The following is a 14,879-nucleotide window of genomic DNA, read 5'->3' as shown; positions in this document are numbered from 1 at the left end:
CTCATGCAATTTTTTCGATCAATAATAACGTAGCATTTCATGAATTATAAACCATACATTCACTTTTTGTTGATAAATCATACCAAGAATTCATAAAATAGCATAACATAGGTATTAATCGTGTGTTAGGACCACTTATCAAAATTTCCCAAAATGTTACGTCGGTATCGATACCGTCTCTATGATATCGATATTTTCTTTAAGTGGTATCGATACCACCTGGAAAACTGATACCACACTAGTATTCTATTTCTCGCCAAATTTCAAAACATCGGAAAATATCGGTACCTTTAGTAAATCGATAGTTACACCCCGAGTATCAATACTCGGGTCAATGTATCAATACCAAATTGGTATTCTGACTCCCTGCACTTTCGAAAATATAGAGGTACCATTTTAAAAGCATTAATATCGAAACATCTACTTTAGGTTACAAAAATTTAGCATATAGGAGCATTTAAATAATTCAAACTAGTCCCTAAACATCATGCTTCATTCACCTAGCCATATAAGCATCAAAATGTCTAAACAATAACCCAACACCATGTCCAAGTTCACAAGCTTCCAAACATACACAATATACAAATAATTCCAATACGTCTTAACAAAACCGATATAAATGTCTACCACATTGCCTTTTATTCCCTAGAACTAGAATAAGCAAAACACCTACTATAATGAATAAAGAATCGTTTGGATCGATCCCTCGACAGCCACACCGCTCACACTAAGAACGCAACTACTTTGCAAAGGATAAAATGGAGTGGATGAGCTTAACAAGCTCAGTGAATGCCTAGAACAACCACTACACAAACAAGTCGTCATGCATCAACCAAACCACATACAACATATTCCCAAAGCATCATTAACCAAGTGTCATAATTCACATATTTAGTTATATTCCATGTATTTTTTTACACCTTATCTATACAAACGTTTAGGAATACATATATACATATATTCCAACACATATCAATCACATTTAGTCACAGTATATGATAAATTGGCTCTTGAGTTTACGAAACTTAAAGCGGACTCTATCACCACTTATTGGATACACGGATCTCCAACACACCACACATAGACTCGTAGAGTCAAACATATCCCATAAGCGAAACATATAGCTAATGCTCTCCAACACACCGCACATATATATCCCAGTGAATGGAGTTTGGCTCATATTCCCTTATCTCTCCAAAACTGTCCCTAGGCCTCATCGCCTCATATATCACAACACATATATATGAGAACCCACAATCTTATGAAATGCCAACTATATCCAATGGTCTCATTAAGTCACAAGGCCAAAATATCCTTAGCTAATGCTCTCTAACACACCACACATATATATCCCAGTGAATGGAGCTTGGCTCACATTCCCTTATCTCTCCAAAACTGTCCCTAGGCCTCATCGCCCCATATATCATAACACATATATATAAGAACTCACAATCCTATGAAATGTCAACTATATCCAATGGTCTCATTAAGTCACAAGGCCAAAATATCCATATTGTCATCAAATATTACTTACCGATTATCCGCACATATTCACTGAATAATAATATCATTAGCACATTATACACACGGTTACATTACATGAATGACATGCCCTTATATTTACCGTTACAATAGTCATCAAAATATGTTCATATTTCATCACATCATAATTCTCTTTATCACAGTTCATAGACATATTTATCACATATCTAGAATAGGTAAAAAAACACTTACATTCGGAACTTAGAGAAGGGGTTTTGACTACCTCTAAATTCCCAAATACACAACGAATCATCTACGAGCAGCGATTCTAAAACACTCACCAAAATATTCGCTTTTACCAAAAAGTTGAAAGTTTAGACATGCTTCCCTTTGCCTTTATCTCTACTCGTTGAAGGTCCTATCGGCTCTGACACTTCAACAAGGCAAACCACACATATATTCAGTCAACAAACAATCAATAACTCACCTCAAACAGCCACAAACACAAGCCTAAGCTACATTATTTTCTAACCAAAACCTTTAGCACGACAAACTTAAAATTTGAATAACTCAGTCTACGCTTAATATTTTCACAAAAAATGAATTCCATTCATCTACATATTCATCAACGACCAATTCCCAACCTTTAAGCTACACAAAACTACACTTTTTAAGATATTGAAATTTTTCGACAAGTTTTGGCCATTACAATAAAAAATTATTAAAACCTGATAAATACTTGACAAAATTTCAAAATTACTTTAGAAAGCTTCTAATTAGGTTAAACTAATTGAAAAACACTTTAAAACCAAGTTTTTATCCACAAACTCGAAATTCACCATTAAAGATCTGATTTCGGCTTTTAATCAAAACATGCGATTTAACGGCTAAAATTAAGTTTAAAAAACTAAATAACATTTAAAACTAATGGATAGACGATTGGTTACCTTCAACGAAAGAAAAATAGAGATTTGACGCGAACTTGAGAAAACCTACACTTGAGGAAGATGATGAAATTGGTGAGATTTTTGGGTAATTTCTTGAAGATTTGTGAAGGTTTAATATTTGGAAATGATAGGAATTCAAAGTATCATAGTTTGAGAGTCAAAAATCAATTGAAAGAGTAAGGAATAGCAAGTGATGAAAAAACTAATGAGATAAGAAGAACAATTCGTGAAATTAACTGGGAATGGGTGTTTATTAGGTTGATTTTGAAAAATTGGTTTAATTGCTTCATAAAGACTCACAGATTTGACCCTTTTACAAATTAGTCCATTTTCTAAAGTTAAAGACGTTTAAAACTCGTTTCCAAAATTGAATTAACTTTATGAAAACCATTGTCGAAAATATTATCGAGTACCAACCTTACAAAATTCCAAACTCATATAGGCCAAAATTCTTAAAATACCCCTAAAACTCTTAGGCCCTATTTTGGGGTGTGACAATGAGTTAAATATTCAACGGCCCCTCTGAAGTCTCAAACTTAGATTATAAGGAGTGATTGCCATATATTTTTTCGAATCATTCAAATTACCATTGCAAGATCATGGCTTGTACAATTTGGACAATATGGACAATAAGAAATAAAGCAATTCATGAAGGGAACAGACGGGCAATTCAAGACACAGCCCATTTAATCATTTCATATATTCGAGAATTAGATGCAATCAACCAAAATTACCTGTTATGAGGATGGAGACTAAATGATGGAGGCCGTCAGAGATTCCTTTTGCAAAGATTAATTATGATGTTGCTTTTTAAAACCATACAAAGAGGTCCTGTACGGGGATTGTGGTTAAAAACTCGAATGGTTTGGTGTTAGGATCAAGAATGATACTAAATAATCACATACCTGCGACTTTTGCTGTGAAGGCTTTTGCATGCTTCCAAGCGGTTCAAATGGGTCTTGATTTGGGCTTTCTGAAGGTGGAGATTGAAGGTGATGCACTCACAGTGGTGAAAAAGCTTCATGCAAATAGGCAAGAGAGATCAAAATTTAGTGCATATATATTATGGATTCAAGATCACTTACTGAGAATTATCGAAGATGTATTTTTAGACATGCACTGAGACAGGGGAACGGAGTAGCACATCTCTTAACTACAGAAGGAAAAAGGAGAGGAGAAACGACTTATCAGTTAGAAGAAATACCTCTGTTTGTTGCTGATGCAGTGGAGAGAGACCGATGGTTGACAGACCCGCTAGATTAGATTATGTTCGTCGGTTGCTTGAAAATAGTCCCTAAAATTTGCTTAATCTCAAGGGACGATAATGATTTAGATAAACTCCTATTTTCATTGCTTTCTGATGCTTCGAAAGGAACTTTAGGCCTCATTTATTTTGGTTGGGTTTCTTTTAATTAGGATTGGGGAATATTTCATTTTTAGTGTACTTTTCTCTATTTGTCTTATTGTTTGAAAATTTGTTCCCTTATTTAATAATAAAATTAAGTTGTTCTACTAAACAAAATCCATTCATATGTATAATTTTTTATTTTATTTTTAAAATAAAAAATAAAATTACTCTTAAATAATATAATTATTTTAAATAAAAAATTTTTTTAACCAAGGCGTACGGTCTCGTGAGATCAATTCTATCACGCGTATATATACCGAAAAATACTTAATTTTCTTTAAAAAAAGAGTGAAAGGGGTGTTAGCTATAACAAATCCAATAAGAATGGCATGAAATAATAATAAATAAATTAAAAAAAAAGGATGGCGGGCCATTTTCCTAGTGGGTCCTTACTTTCTTCTCAAAACTAGCCGGAGAATCCGACGGTTCCTCCCCGCTTTGAATCCATATTTCCCGACAACTCCCCCCTCCTCTTCTCTTCTTCCTTGCCCTTTCCTCTCATATATAAAAAACAAAAAAAAAATAGAATTCACTCAACAAAAACAAATAATTATCCCTCAGAACAAAAGAAAAAGAAAAAAGAAAAAGACGCATACTCGCTAATGTTCGCCAAAATCTTCCATAAACATGGCATCTCCTCACATTCTAAAAAACCTAAGGTGTAATTTAGAATATTTCTTTCATTCTTTGGTTGTTCTTAAATATCAAATTTAATTGCATACCTAAATTTAAAATATTGAATGAAGTACAATTCAGCTAGAACTTCAATGATATGCTGAAATGTTCAGTTTTTATTCTGATTTTTTTTAATGAAAATCTATTTTAAAAACAAATTATCGTGGCAGAAGAATGATTCAGAAGGAAGCTTGATGTCAGCAAATTTGAATCCCCGTTTGACCGTACACTATGGAATACCTGCGACGGCCTCAATTCTGGCGTGTGATCTCATCCAACGACTCGTAGCAGTTGGAACATTGTTAGTAATTACTTAGTATTTTGTTATGGTTTAAGTATATCTCGAATTTTAAGCATTCATTGAAATCAAACATGGTTTATTTCGTTTTGAAGGTAGTTAAATTTGTTTCTAGTTTAGTTTAGAGATGTTTTGCTAGTCAAAAAGTGCACTAGTTTTGCGGAATTATTTATTGTGTTTGATTTAAATTAAAAACATTCATTGAAATCATTGTTTAATTCATTTTGGGGTATATTATTTTATTTCTGTTTCTAATATAGTTTAGAGATGTTTTGGTTAAACGAAAGTTTAATAATTTTGCAAAAATATTGATTTTGTTTAGTTTAATTATCCAAAAGTTAAGCAATCACCGACATCAAAATTGATTTTAAAGTTAGTTATTTCCGTTTCTGAATCAGAGATGTTTGCTGGGCTGAAAGATGAAATACTTTTGTGAAAGTATGATTCCTGTTTGATTCTGTTTTGGTAAAAAAAAAAATCTTAATGAACTGAATGATTTTATTCTTGGTTTAGGGATGGGAGGATTAAAGTGATCGGTGGCGATTATGTAGAAGCGCTTCTAGTGTCACCTAAGCACATACCTTTCAAAAATTGGAGGTTTGTAAGTTAGATCATTAAGTCTGTTCTGTAAGTTTGCAGGTGTCCATGTTCGCTATATTTGATCGTGTATTTTGACAATCATAGTGAACTTGGCTTTTATTTCGAATGCATAGACATTCTAGCTTCAAGAAGGTGTTCATTCATCCATTTCTTTTTGTTGTCCTTCCTTTCCGTGATACATTTCTTTTTCCTTGACAGTTTCTACAAAATCAAGGTTTTCTTGTTAGCGTGTCAAACGAAAATGAGATTCAGGTATTTGATTGTTCATTCACCTTATTATGTGTTTATTGAAAAGGTGCTTGAATTGGAAGCACCATTTCTAGCTGCATGACTTTGCCGTTCAGAACGAGTATATATATATATATTCTTTCTTGTCTTCTGTCTCACTGTTTCTCTGTTTTACTTGTATTCTGGCTTATATGATTGCCTTAATAATAGGTTATTGATGCCCACAGGTCTGGGATTTGGGACAAAGGCAGATAGCTTCCAGCATAAAGTGGGAATCGAATATAACTGCTTTTAAAGCCATTCATGGCACCAGCTACATGTATAAAGCACTTTGTATCCCTGTTTACACTAACACCATTATTTAGCATTTCTTTCCTGCAGATGTTAGTGATGTAGTTGGGTACTGACATCATTACCCTGTCATTACCTTTAGGTATCTTGGAGATGAGCACGGAATGGTGTATGTTTTAAAGTATGATGCTGACCAACGCAAGCTTACCAACCTGCCCTATTATGTTCCCACAAATGTTATAGCTGGTACTGCATTCATTATTTTACTGTAATTAGTCTTTTGGAGTGAAAGCTTTTGGCTGCAATTTTCTCATATTGGCCCTCACCTAGCTCCCTTGTTTTGTACATGAGCCCTGTTAAGCCAAGTTGAAACTTTAGAATTTTGTAATTGGTATATGATTGTGCTCCTAAACTTTTCTGGTCTGGTACTCTTGAAATTAAGAATGTAGAATACAGATTGACCTTTGGGTGTAGCCATCTACCTTGACTGCAATGTCTGAATATTTATTTAGCTCTATAATGTGGATTGTCTGCTTGATATATTACATTTCCTCAACCATGCAGAAGAGGCTGGAATTTCATCACCAAATCATCCTTCTGTTGTTGGAGTTCTCCCCCAACCTTGTTCTCAGGGAAATAGGTAAGAATACCTGCTGGAACTTGCTCTTGTTTATTTTGGTTTTGCAATACAGACTGTTAAGTTAGATATAGAATGACATTTTATTAGAAGCCAATTTGAGGGTTATTGTGAGGCCAAACATCCTTTCATCAAACAAGAAATAGTAGCATTTTATGTCTCATATAAATCTGTTATATTATCCAACTTGTATGCTAATCTCTGTGCATGCGTATGGGGTGTAGAGAGAATTAGGGTTGTGGCCTACATAGGTGCCTAACCTCTTAAAAGTCTAGGGTTGTAGTCTTGTATAAGAACAGGGTAAAAGTTGGTGGTTAATGTGCATAATATACTTTTTGGTTCATTTTCTGCTGTCTGTTTGCATTCTTTTGTAGAGTACTGATTGCTTACGTGAATGGGTTGATTGTCATCTGGGATGTTTCTGATGATAAAGTTGTTCTAGTTAGAGGCAATAAGGATCTTCAATTGCAAGGTGAAACAGCATCTGGTTCCCCAGAAAATAAAAACCTTGAGGTTTCTGATTGTGTATCAGAAAGTGATAAAGTGGAGAAAGAGATAAGCTCTCTTTGTTGGGCATCTAATGACGGGTCAATTCTCGCAGTTGGTTATGTAGATGGGGATATCATGTTTTGGGCCCTACCAACTGCTACCTCTAAAAATAATCAGCAAGCTTCAAAATCTCACAAAAATGTTGTTAAACTACAATTATCATCAGGAGAGAAACGACTTCCAGTCATTGTTTTACATTGGTCTGAAAACCAATCCCATAGTGCTCGTGGTTGCAAGATTTTTTTTTATGGAGGTGATCAAATTGGATCTAAAGAAACTCTGACGGTGTGCTTCTAACTTTAGTTTTTCTTTTTTCTAGATATTCATTTTACTTGTTTGTTCTTGCTTGTTATAATGACAGAAGGTGCCTTGTTTCACCTTTTTTTCTATTTGGCTTAGCTACACAGTCATACATACAAATATTTAATAAATCAGACTAAAAGGCCTTAGGGAGGTGCATTCGCCAACCATAATATTATCCTAGTTATTATATGTTATAACCGAACTGTAACACAGATTTTTGTTCTCCCATAGAACTTGATTCTTTGTCTCAGTGGCAGAGTTTCAACTTTAGCATTGTATAGTTCTTATTTGTACCGCATTGCACTCCTCTAACTTTTACGAAGGCTTTAGTGTTATTCTTTTTTAGAAGAGGAGATGCATCAGGAGTCCTGCAAACCAAATCCAGAACCATCATTCTGTTTACTACAAGTATTATAGCTTTGATCCCCAAAAAGATTTTCTTTGACTAATTTCTTTGTCTTTGACAGATCTTGGACCTTGAATGCCCTTCTGGAATAGAAAGTCTAAAATGTGTCAGCCACGTGGACATTACACCTAATGGCTCTTTTGCGGATATGGTTTTATTTCCAACTGTTGGAGAGATGGAGAATGGTGGCAGTTTGTTATTTGTGTTGACAAATCCAGGGCAATTGCTTGTTTATGATGATGCATGCTTGGCTGCCTTCAATTCCCAGGATGAGAAAAAGCCTTGTGTTTCTTCAGGACAGTATGTTATGCCAATACCCATTGTTGCTCCATGCATGACTGTGAGTAAGCTTAGTTTAGTTGACAGAGATGGGGAATTTTCGAAGGCTCTTACCAAGGTATTGTTTGCGAGTTATGAACATGTTGAAGAATGTTATTGTTTTTGACTTTGTGCGACATCTTGTTTTACATATTTTGCACACACGTCCAGTTACTAATTCCTGTTATCTTTGTTTCATTAGATAGTATCAACTGCAAAGCTTAAAGCACCACATACTCCAATTAGATCGAGTAAAAAGTGGCCTTTGACTGGTGGTATTCCTAGCCGTCTTCCTGAAGCTGCAGATTATGAAGTTGAAAGAGTATATATGGCAGGTTACCAGGATGGATCTGTTCGAATGTGGGATGCTACCTACCCTGCTCTTTCACTTATCTTTGTTTTAGGAGCTGAGGTCAGTATCTTTAAATGTTTTAGGTGATCTTTCATCTTTCAGATTAGCACTTCTGACTCATTAGCCACAGTTTAGTTTAATTGACAAGGTCATCCTCGTACAGATATATGGAAAGGTTCCAGGCATTGATATTGCTGGTGCAAGTGCACCAGTTTCAGCATTGGAAATTTGCTCCTTCACTCAAAGTGTAGCCATTGGCAATGAATGTGGTATGGTAAGAGTTGATTGTTTCTATGGGTGTCTTTTTCCTCAAAGGCTATCAAGATTTAACGCTATGTTGATTACTTGCTTTTGGGGGAAATGCAGGTTTGTCTATTCAAGCTAACTGGAACTTCCAATGAAATGAGTTTGAACATTGTGACAGAAACGGAGAAAAAAGGTGCCTGCTTGTAGATACATGTTACCTCATGTAGACGTCCTCATGTATCTCTGTTGACTATCATCAGACAAGTTTTTTCTGTAGAGATTTCTTCATAATTGATTTCATTTAATAAAAGTAATTAGTAAATGAGCAGTATGCTTGTAACAGGGTTGAGAATTTAATAGTAATCAGATAACTGAATTCAAATTTTAAAGGTCTGTATTGATTTCGATTAATTTGGTTCTCTTCTTGACTTTTAGAAATTAATCTAGAGCTTTAGTAACAATGATGTGCTAGTGAAAAGCTGGTCATTTTCTGATTTGATCTATTTTTAAAACCATAATTATGCTATAGTTTAAAATTTTCTCCATTTGGGTTTTAATTAGTTCTTAAGTTGGTTGCAGTCCATACCTTGCATCAAGCAGATGGTCTTCAATGCATGGCCTTGTTCTCGCTCTTCAGTTCTCCTGTCTGTTTGCTTCAATCTACAGAATTTGGTAATAGACTAGCAGTAGGACTTAAGTGTGGCCGGGTGAGAATCATCTCTCCTATCCTGATAATCAAAACCATGTTTTAATAGCTGATTGGGAATGCCAACTAAATGACTTTCAAGCTCATATTTTCAATTTCCGTTTTCAGGTTGCAGTGCTTGATGTTGGTACATCTTCAGTGTTGTTCATTACAGATAGTTTGTCACGCTCAAACTGCTCTGTCAGTTCTTTGGCTATGATATCCTTTACAGATACCAATACCTTAATAAACAACTCAAAGGATTCTACATCCACGAATCTGAATGATGGCGAAAAGGGGTTGGTGTTCATAATGACCAGGGACGCTTACCTAGCTGTTTTAGATGGCAGAACTGGCCATATGGTTAGCTCTCAGTCAATACCTCAGAAAAAGGAGTCGAGTGCCATCTCCATGTACATTTTAGGCAAGTCCTTTCTGTTGTGGATAAGAAAAGGTTTCCATTCTGGCTTTTCAGTATTTTTCTTTTTACTGAAAATTATATATATATATATATATGCAGAGGGTGGCAATATAGTTTCGTCAACAGTGATCAGTGAATCTAAAAATGAACCTGCACATTCTAGTACTGACCCTGAAATTGCTCCAGTGGAACCTAAATCTGAGACTGCTGCTCAAGTGGCATATCTTGGGCAGAGATCAAAAAGTTTACTCATCTTACTTTGTTTTGAGGATGCACTGCATTTACATTCTTTGAAGTCAGTTATTAAGGTGCCTTACCTTATATTTTTCCTTCAAATAAAGTTTGGTATGTCGCATATTATTTTACCTATTAGTGTTGATAGGGGACCTGTGACTCCATCCGGGAAGTGAATCTTAAACAATGTTGTTGGACTTCAGCCATCAAGATAGATGACAAAGAGTGTGGATTGGTTCTGCTTTGCAGGACTGGAATCATTGAAATAAGGTCACTTACTTTGATGCTGCTGTTCTCTTATTGTATTATCCAATCATGTAAAGTTTTTGTGTTAAACTCTTAGAATGGTATATGTATCTGAAGTAGTCTATCATAGGTATAATATTTGTTGAGTGGAACTGTGGAATTTGGTTTCTATGGGCAGGTCTTTGACAAAGCTTGAAGTGATGGGACAATCTTCTTTGATGACTATTCTTAGATGGAACTTCACAGCAAACATGGAAAAGATGGCATGTTCTTCAAATAGAGGGCAAATTGTACTGGTTCGTGTTTTCCCCCATTTTTTCAGCCTTTAGCTGAGTTTTGAGATCTGATATCTCAGCCAAGTAACACGTCTACAACCTCTAATATTCTTAAACTAATTGTAGATTTTTGTCTTGTCTGATTCTGCAAGTACCAGTAAAAGATTCTCATAATCATCAAATTTGGGCTAGTGGTGCTAATTGCATTGAATGGTCCATGATCTTTTAATACACTCTTCATTGTTTTATGCAATGAAAAATGTCCCTTCAAACCTAGCTTAGAGATTTCCTTTTAGTTGTAGGGAGTTCTTTTTCATTTGGTTCATACTGAGACTACAGATATATTTTAATGTTTATGAGTAATTACGTTTAAGAAAGTCCATATGCTGTTTTATTTTCAGACAAGTACCGATAATTCTGGGGAATTACACTGTATAATGTTTATGACATAGATGTCCTCTCTTCTTTGACCTTGTATGATTATTCTTCTATTACTATACTTGCATTTGACTTCGGAATCTCAGTAACAGCAAATGCTTCAGCTTATATCTTATTGACACAGTTATATAGTACTGTATCTGATGCAAGTTTAGTATATTTTGAATTTATAGATAAATGGGTGTGAATTTGCTGCTGTATCTATTCTGGCCCTTGAGAACGACTTCAGGTTTCTCTCTCTCTCTCTCTCTCTCCCTCTCTCCTCTTTCTCAGTGTGTTATATGTATTTTTATGTTAATCGAATTCGGGTGAGTGTCAAATACGAGTATGTGTCCAATACAGCTATCCCAATTTTTTTTTTTCAAATTTTTTCCTTGTATTTGAGGTTCCTTTGAGGGTTGTATACTCATACCCATATCCAAATTCGTGTCGGACATGAATGTTAGACACAAGTGCTTAAAGAAAAATGAAGAATTGGAGCAACATATATGCATTCCACTTGTAGTCTATAACTCTAAAGTTGAGCACTTATTACTTTCTAAAATGTCTTTATGTTGTAGGATTCCGGACTCTTTGCCTTGTTTTCATGATACAGTCCTAGCAGCTGCCTTCGATGCAACTGTTAAAAGTGAGGTTGGTCGGCATTATTCTGTGCTTTCTTTATAATTAGTTATTTTTCCCTACATGCCAACTTAAATACTGTGGCCACAGGATACGTCCCATGGGATTTTAGGTGGTATTTTTAAGGGCTTAATAGGTGGTAAGCAGGATAGAAACATGCAAATTAAAGAAGCTTGCAGGAACGATTTCCCACAATTGGAGAGCATATTTTCTAGTCCCCCATTCTTAAAGCCTTCCACGGCCAGCACGGATGACAAAGAAGTCATCAATCTTAACATAGGTTCTTCTATCTTTGTTCTGTCATCCAATTTCCTTTCTACGTTCTTTTTCCTCACTTGACCACTTTTTCTCATGCAGATGACATCCTAATTGATGAGAAAATCACTGTCTTCCCTAAATCTGAGACAATCAATAATGATGAGAAAAGTATGCCAGTAGTTTCTTAACACTTCCTGCATTTGTTCTCATCTCTGACTTCTAAACATTCTTATTGTCATATTGCAGATAAAAGAGAGAGACTATTTGAGGGTTCAAGTACTGATGCAAAACCAACAGTCAGATCAGTTTACGAGATCAGGGCCAAGTATCGAGGACCGGAGGTAAATTTAATTGCATAAAATTTGTAGCATCAATCAATTGTATTTCTAACACAAAAAGAAAAAAAAAATGGTTAACCAGGATGCTGCGGCTGCGGCTGCACGGGCAAGGGACCGGCTTATAGAGCGGCAGGAAAAGCTTGAGGTTGGCACTACTTCATGTTAAATAATTCTACACAATCATGTTTTTATTCTCTTCTTATGAATTTTCTCACGAATAAGAACTCATCAATGCTTCGTATCATTGGTCATTGATACCAGAGGATCAATGACCGGTCACAAGAGCTACAAAACGAGGCAGAGAACTTTGCATCCATTGCACATCAACTTGCCAGGAAAATGGAAAAGAAAAAATGGTGGAATATATGACCTTGAATGGCTATTCTAGATTCTGCATTCTACTAAGGTGGCTTTGATTATCATAATCAATATTCTTTGGTGTGAAATTGAAGTAATTTTATTTTCTATACAAGTTTTCTTGTTTGTTTTTTTTTGGGTGCAGATAGCTAACTAGTACATAAATAGAAACTATGTAAACAATTAATCGTATTTTCTTATATAGACCCTTACCAGGAAATGGGTAAGGGTTACAAATGCTAAAATCCAGACTTCAAACCTCTAAATTGTATGAACAAAATAAAATAAACTTGAGATTATTGTTTAATATGCATCCGACTATTTTGATAAATAATATAATTTGGTTTTGGACCTATTCATACATTGGGTACTGGTATAATTCCAATATACATTTTTATAATTATAAAATTTAGTAAATAAAAGATTGAACTTGAACAATTCTTATATAAATTTGATAACATTTTATATATGATTAAAATGCATATATATATATATAGTTAAAAAAGAGAAAGCACAAATGTGAAAAATGAACCAACTTCAAACTTTTAAATTATATGAATTAACTAAAACAAACTTGAGATTATTGTTTAATATATATCTGTTCATAGGTTGAGTATGGATATACTTTCAATATATTCTTTTTATAATTATAGAAGTTAGCAAATTAAATTTGAGAGCTTAAACAATTATTGATATAATTTTGATAACATTTTATACATAATTAAAATGCACATATATATTGTTAAAAAAGAGAAAACACTAATATGAAAAATGAAAGTTGCTGCACACTTTATTCAACAAGTAACAAGCTTTTATATAGATTTTTCTACAACAGAAAAAAGAAGCTAAAAGTAGTTGTAAAATAACAATGCCAACAACTCTTAAAAATAGAATTCACTAAGTAACAGAGACGTCTATAGAATAGACACATGAGTGGCAAATTTATTGAAAACGTGGAATAAATATTTTTACTTTTTCTAACGTTGCCTTTCCATAACTAATATTGCAAGTGGGCAATTTAAAGGCTTAGGAACAAGTTTTTCTCTAATTTGTGGCATCCATCGAATAAACTCCAACAAGTTTCTTTAGCTTCTGAAATATAGTAATTTTGAGGGACTTTGTGAACAAATCAGCAACTTGATCTTCGCTTCTATAGGAAACAAGATTATACCATATCTTATAAGATCTCTAAAAAAATGATACTTCCTTTTTATATGATCGATTCTTCAATGTAAAATTGGATTATTTGACAATTTATTGGTTAAATTGTTGCCACAAAAAATTATTGTTTCTCCCTGTTGTTTGAATTGAAGTTGTTCAAGGATCTTCCTCAACCAAATCACTTGATATGGAAACCACGAATTTGGCTTCTGTTGTTGAAAAAGTGAGTATGAGTTGTTTCTTTGACGACCATGAAACAATTGCTAAACCAAATATAAATACATAGCCTAAGGTGCCAACCAAATTTGTTTGAGAAAATTTCTACATTTAAGGTGTTGGCAATTTATTGAACTATTTAATTAGGTTATGCTGATTGTATGGGTTGTATCTTGCCCATTATGGAAGATCATATTACTTAGGGAATATTATATTGGTCATTGGATTGATTCAAAGTTTCCAAGGCATACCCTTGGTTTGTGGAATTTGGATTGGATTGTGATTTTGATAAGATAAGTTGCCTATAACATCCCACACCTGACTCGATCACCAAATCTGAAATGCGCTGTAACACCCCTTGTCCGACCCGGTCATTGGGTCTAAGCTACAAATGGTACACTAGTTACCAAAGCAACAATGATTAAATAAATATACAATTCATGTCGTTATACTTTTAAATACAAGCAAGACACACATATGATATGATATATTATCAATTTCAGGACTTACATAGGCTTATGAATACTCTTATACTAGTTCGCACTCGAACTAGGATCAAATTGTAAAGTTTCAGAATTCCTGGACCGATGTTACTCTTTGAGATGAAAAAGATGCGATGCCAAAAGTCCAAGGTTATGACGTGGCCCTTTTTTGGCTACTTAGCTCATTTTGGTACCTAAATTATATGTATTCAACCAAAACATATTGTTACTGACATTTATTTGACCATTTCACTTATGCCAACCTAATAAAACATGCCAAAATGAACTTGTAACAATTTGAAATTAACCATTTAACTTATCATAAAATTCATGTCATTCATTCAAGTTCAATTTACCATTTACTTATCTAACCATGACAATTTTACTTACCTTAGATCAATATGTGC

The 14,879-nt window shown here is 34.3% G+C and overlaps 1 protein-coding gene and 1 long non-coding RNA gene across 6 annotated transcripts; one reads left to right on the top strand and one right to left on the bottom strand.

Annotated features, from left to right (window-relative positions):
* Positions 1–1,491: 1,491 nt before the first annotated feature.
* On the bottom strand, positions 1,492–3,854 carry LOC121216358 (uncharacterized). Of its 3 annotated transcripts, XR_005912530.1 has the most exons (5): positions 3,634–3,854; positions 3,335–3,447; positions 3,164–3,260; positions 2,430–2,474; positions 1,492–1,915 (listed from the first exon to the last, which is right to left on the bottom strand). It is a non-coding gene; the product is annotated as an uncharacterized lncRNA (long non-coding RNA). The 3 variants fall into 3 exon arrangements; XR_005912529.1 differs by lacking the exon at positions 2,430–2,474 and having other exon boundaries at positions 3,634–3,851; XR_005912528.1 differs by lacking the exons at positions 3,164–3,260; positions 3,335–3,447; positions 3,634–3,854 and having other exon boundaries at positions 2,430–3,153.
* Positions 3,855–4,214: 360 nt separating this feature from the next.
* LOC107955174 (uncharacterized) lies at positions 4,215–12,725 on the top strand. 3 transcript variants are annotated; one of them, XM_016890902.2, is made up of 24 exons: positions 4,218–4,496; positions 4,686–4,813; positions 5,324–5,407; positions 5,609–5,662; positions 5,866–5,957; positions 6,072–6,175; positions 6,494–6,569; positions 6,941–7,400; positions 7,886–8,221; positions 8,345–8,554; positions 8,658–8,768; positions 8,861–8,933; positions 9,320–9,447; positions 9,555–9,849; positions 9,946–10,154; positions 10,229–10,350; positions 10,505–10,622; positions 11,213–11,268; positions 11,600–11,672; positions 11,751–11,940; positions 12,018–12,086; positions 12,165–12,259; positions 12,339–12,401; positions 12,518–12,725. In XM_016890902.2, coding segments are annotated over exons 5-24 (2,898 nt in total). In that variant the 5' UTR covers positions 4,218–4,496; positions 4,686–4,813; positions 5,324–5,407; positions 5,609–5,662; positions 5,866–5,955; the 3' UTR covers positions 12,626–12,725. The 3 variants fall into 3 exon arrangements, with proteins under 3 accessions (XP_016746392.2, XP_016746391.2, XP_016746390.2); XM_016890901.2 differs by having other exon boundaries at positions 4,683–4,813; XM_016890903.2 differs by lacking the exons at positions 12,018–12,086; positions 12,165–12,259; positions 12,339–12,401; positions 12,518–12,725 and having other exon boundaries at positions 4,215–4,496; positions 4,683–4,813; positions 11,600–11,667; positions 11,751–11,923.
* The last annotated feature ends 2,154 nt before the right edge of the window (positions 12,726–14,879 follow it).

This window comes from Gossypium hirsutum, chromosome D04 (genome assembly GCF_007990345.1).
Source record: "Gossypium hirsutum isolate 1008001.06 chromosome D04, Gossypium_hirsutum_v2.1, whole genome shotgun sequence".
Lineage (NCBI taxonomy): Eukaryota > Viridiplantae > Streptophyta > Magnoliopsida > Malvales > Malvaceae > Gossypium > Gossypium hirsutum.
The sequence above is the reverse complement of the archived record's forward strand: the minus strand, read 5'-3'. Positions and strand labels throughout refer to the sequence as shown.

Coding starts and splice junctions, on each gene's coding strand:
- LOC107955174 (XM_016890902.2), top strand. Junction 11,673..11,750: donor ATGCAACTGTTAAAAGTGAG/GTTGGTCGGCAT, acceptor CTGTGGCCACAG/GATACGTCCCATGGGATTTT. Junction 12,402..12,517: donor AGCGGCAGGAAAAGCTTGAG/GTTGGCACTACT, acceptor CATTGATACCAG/AGGATCAATGACCGGTCACA.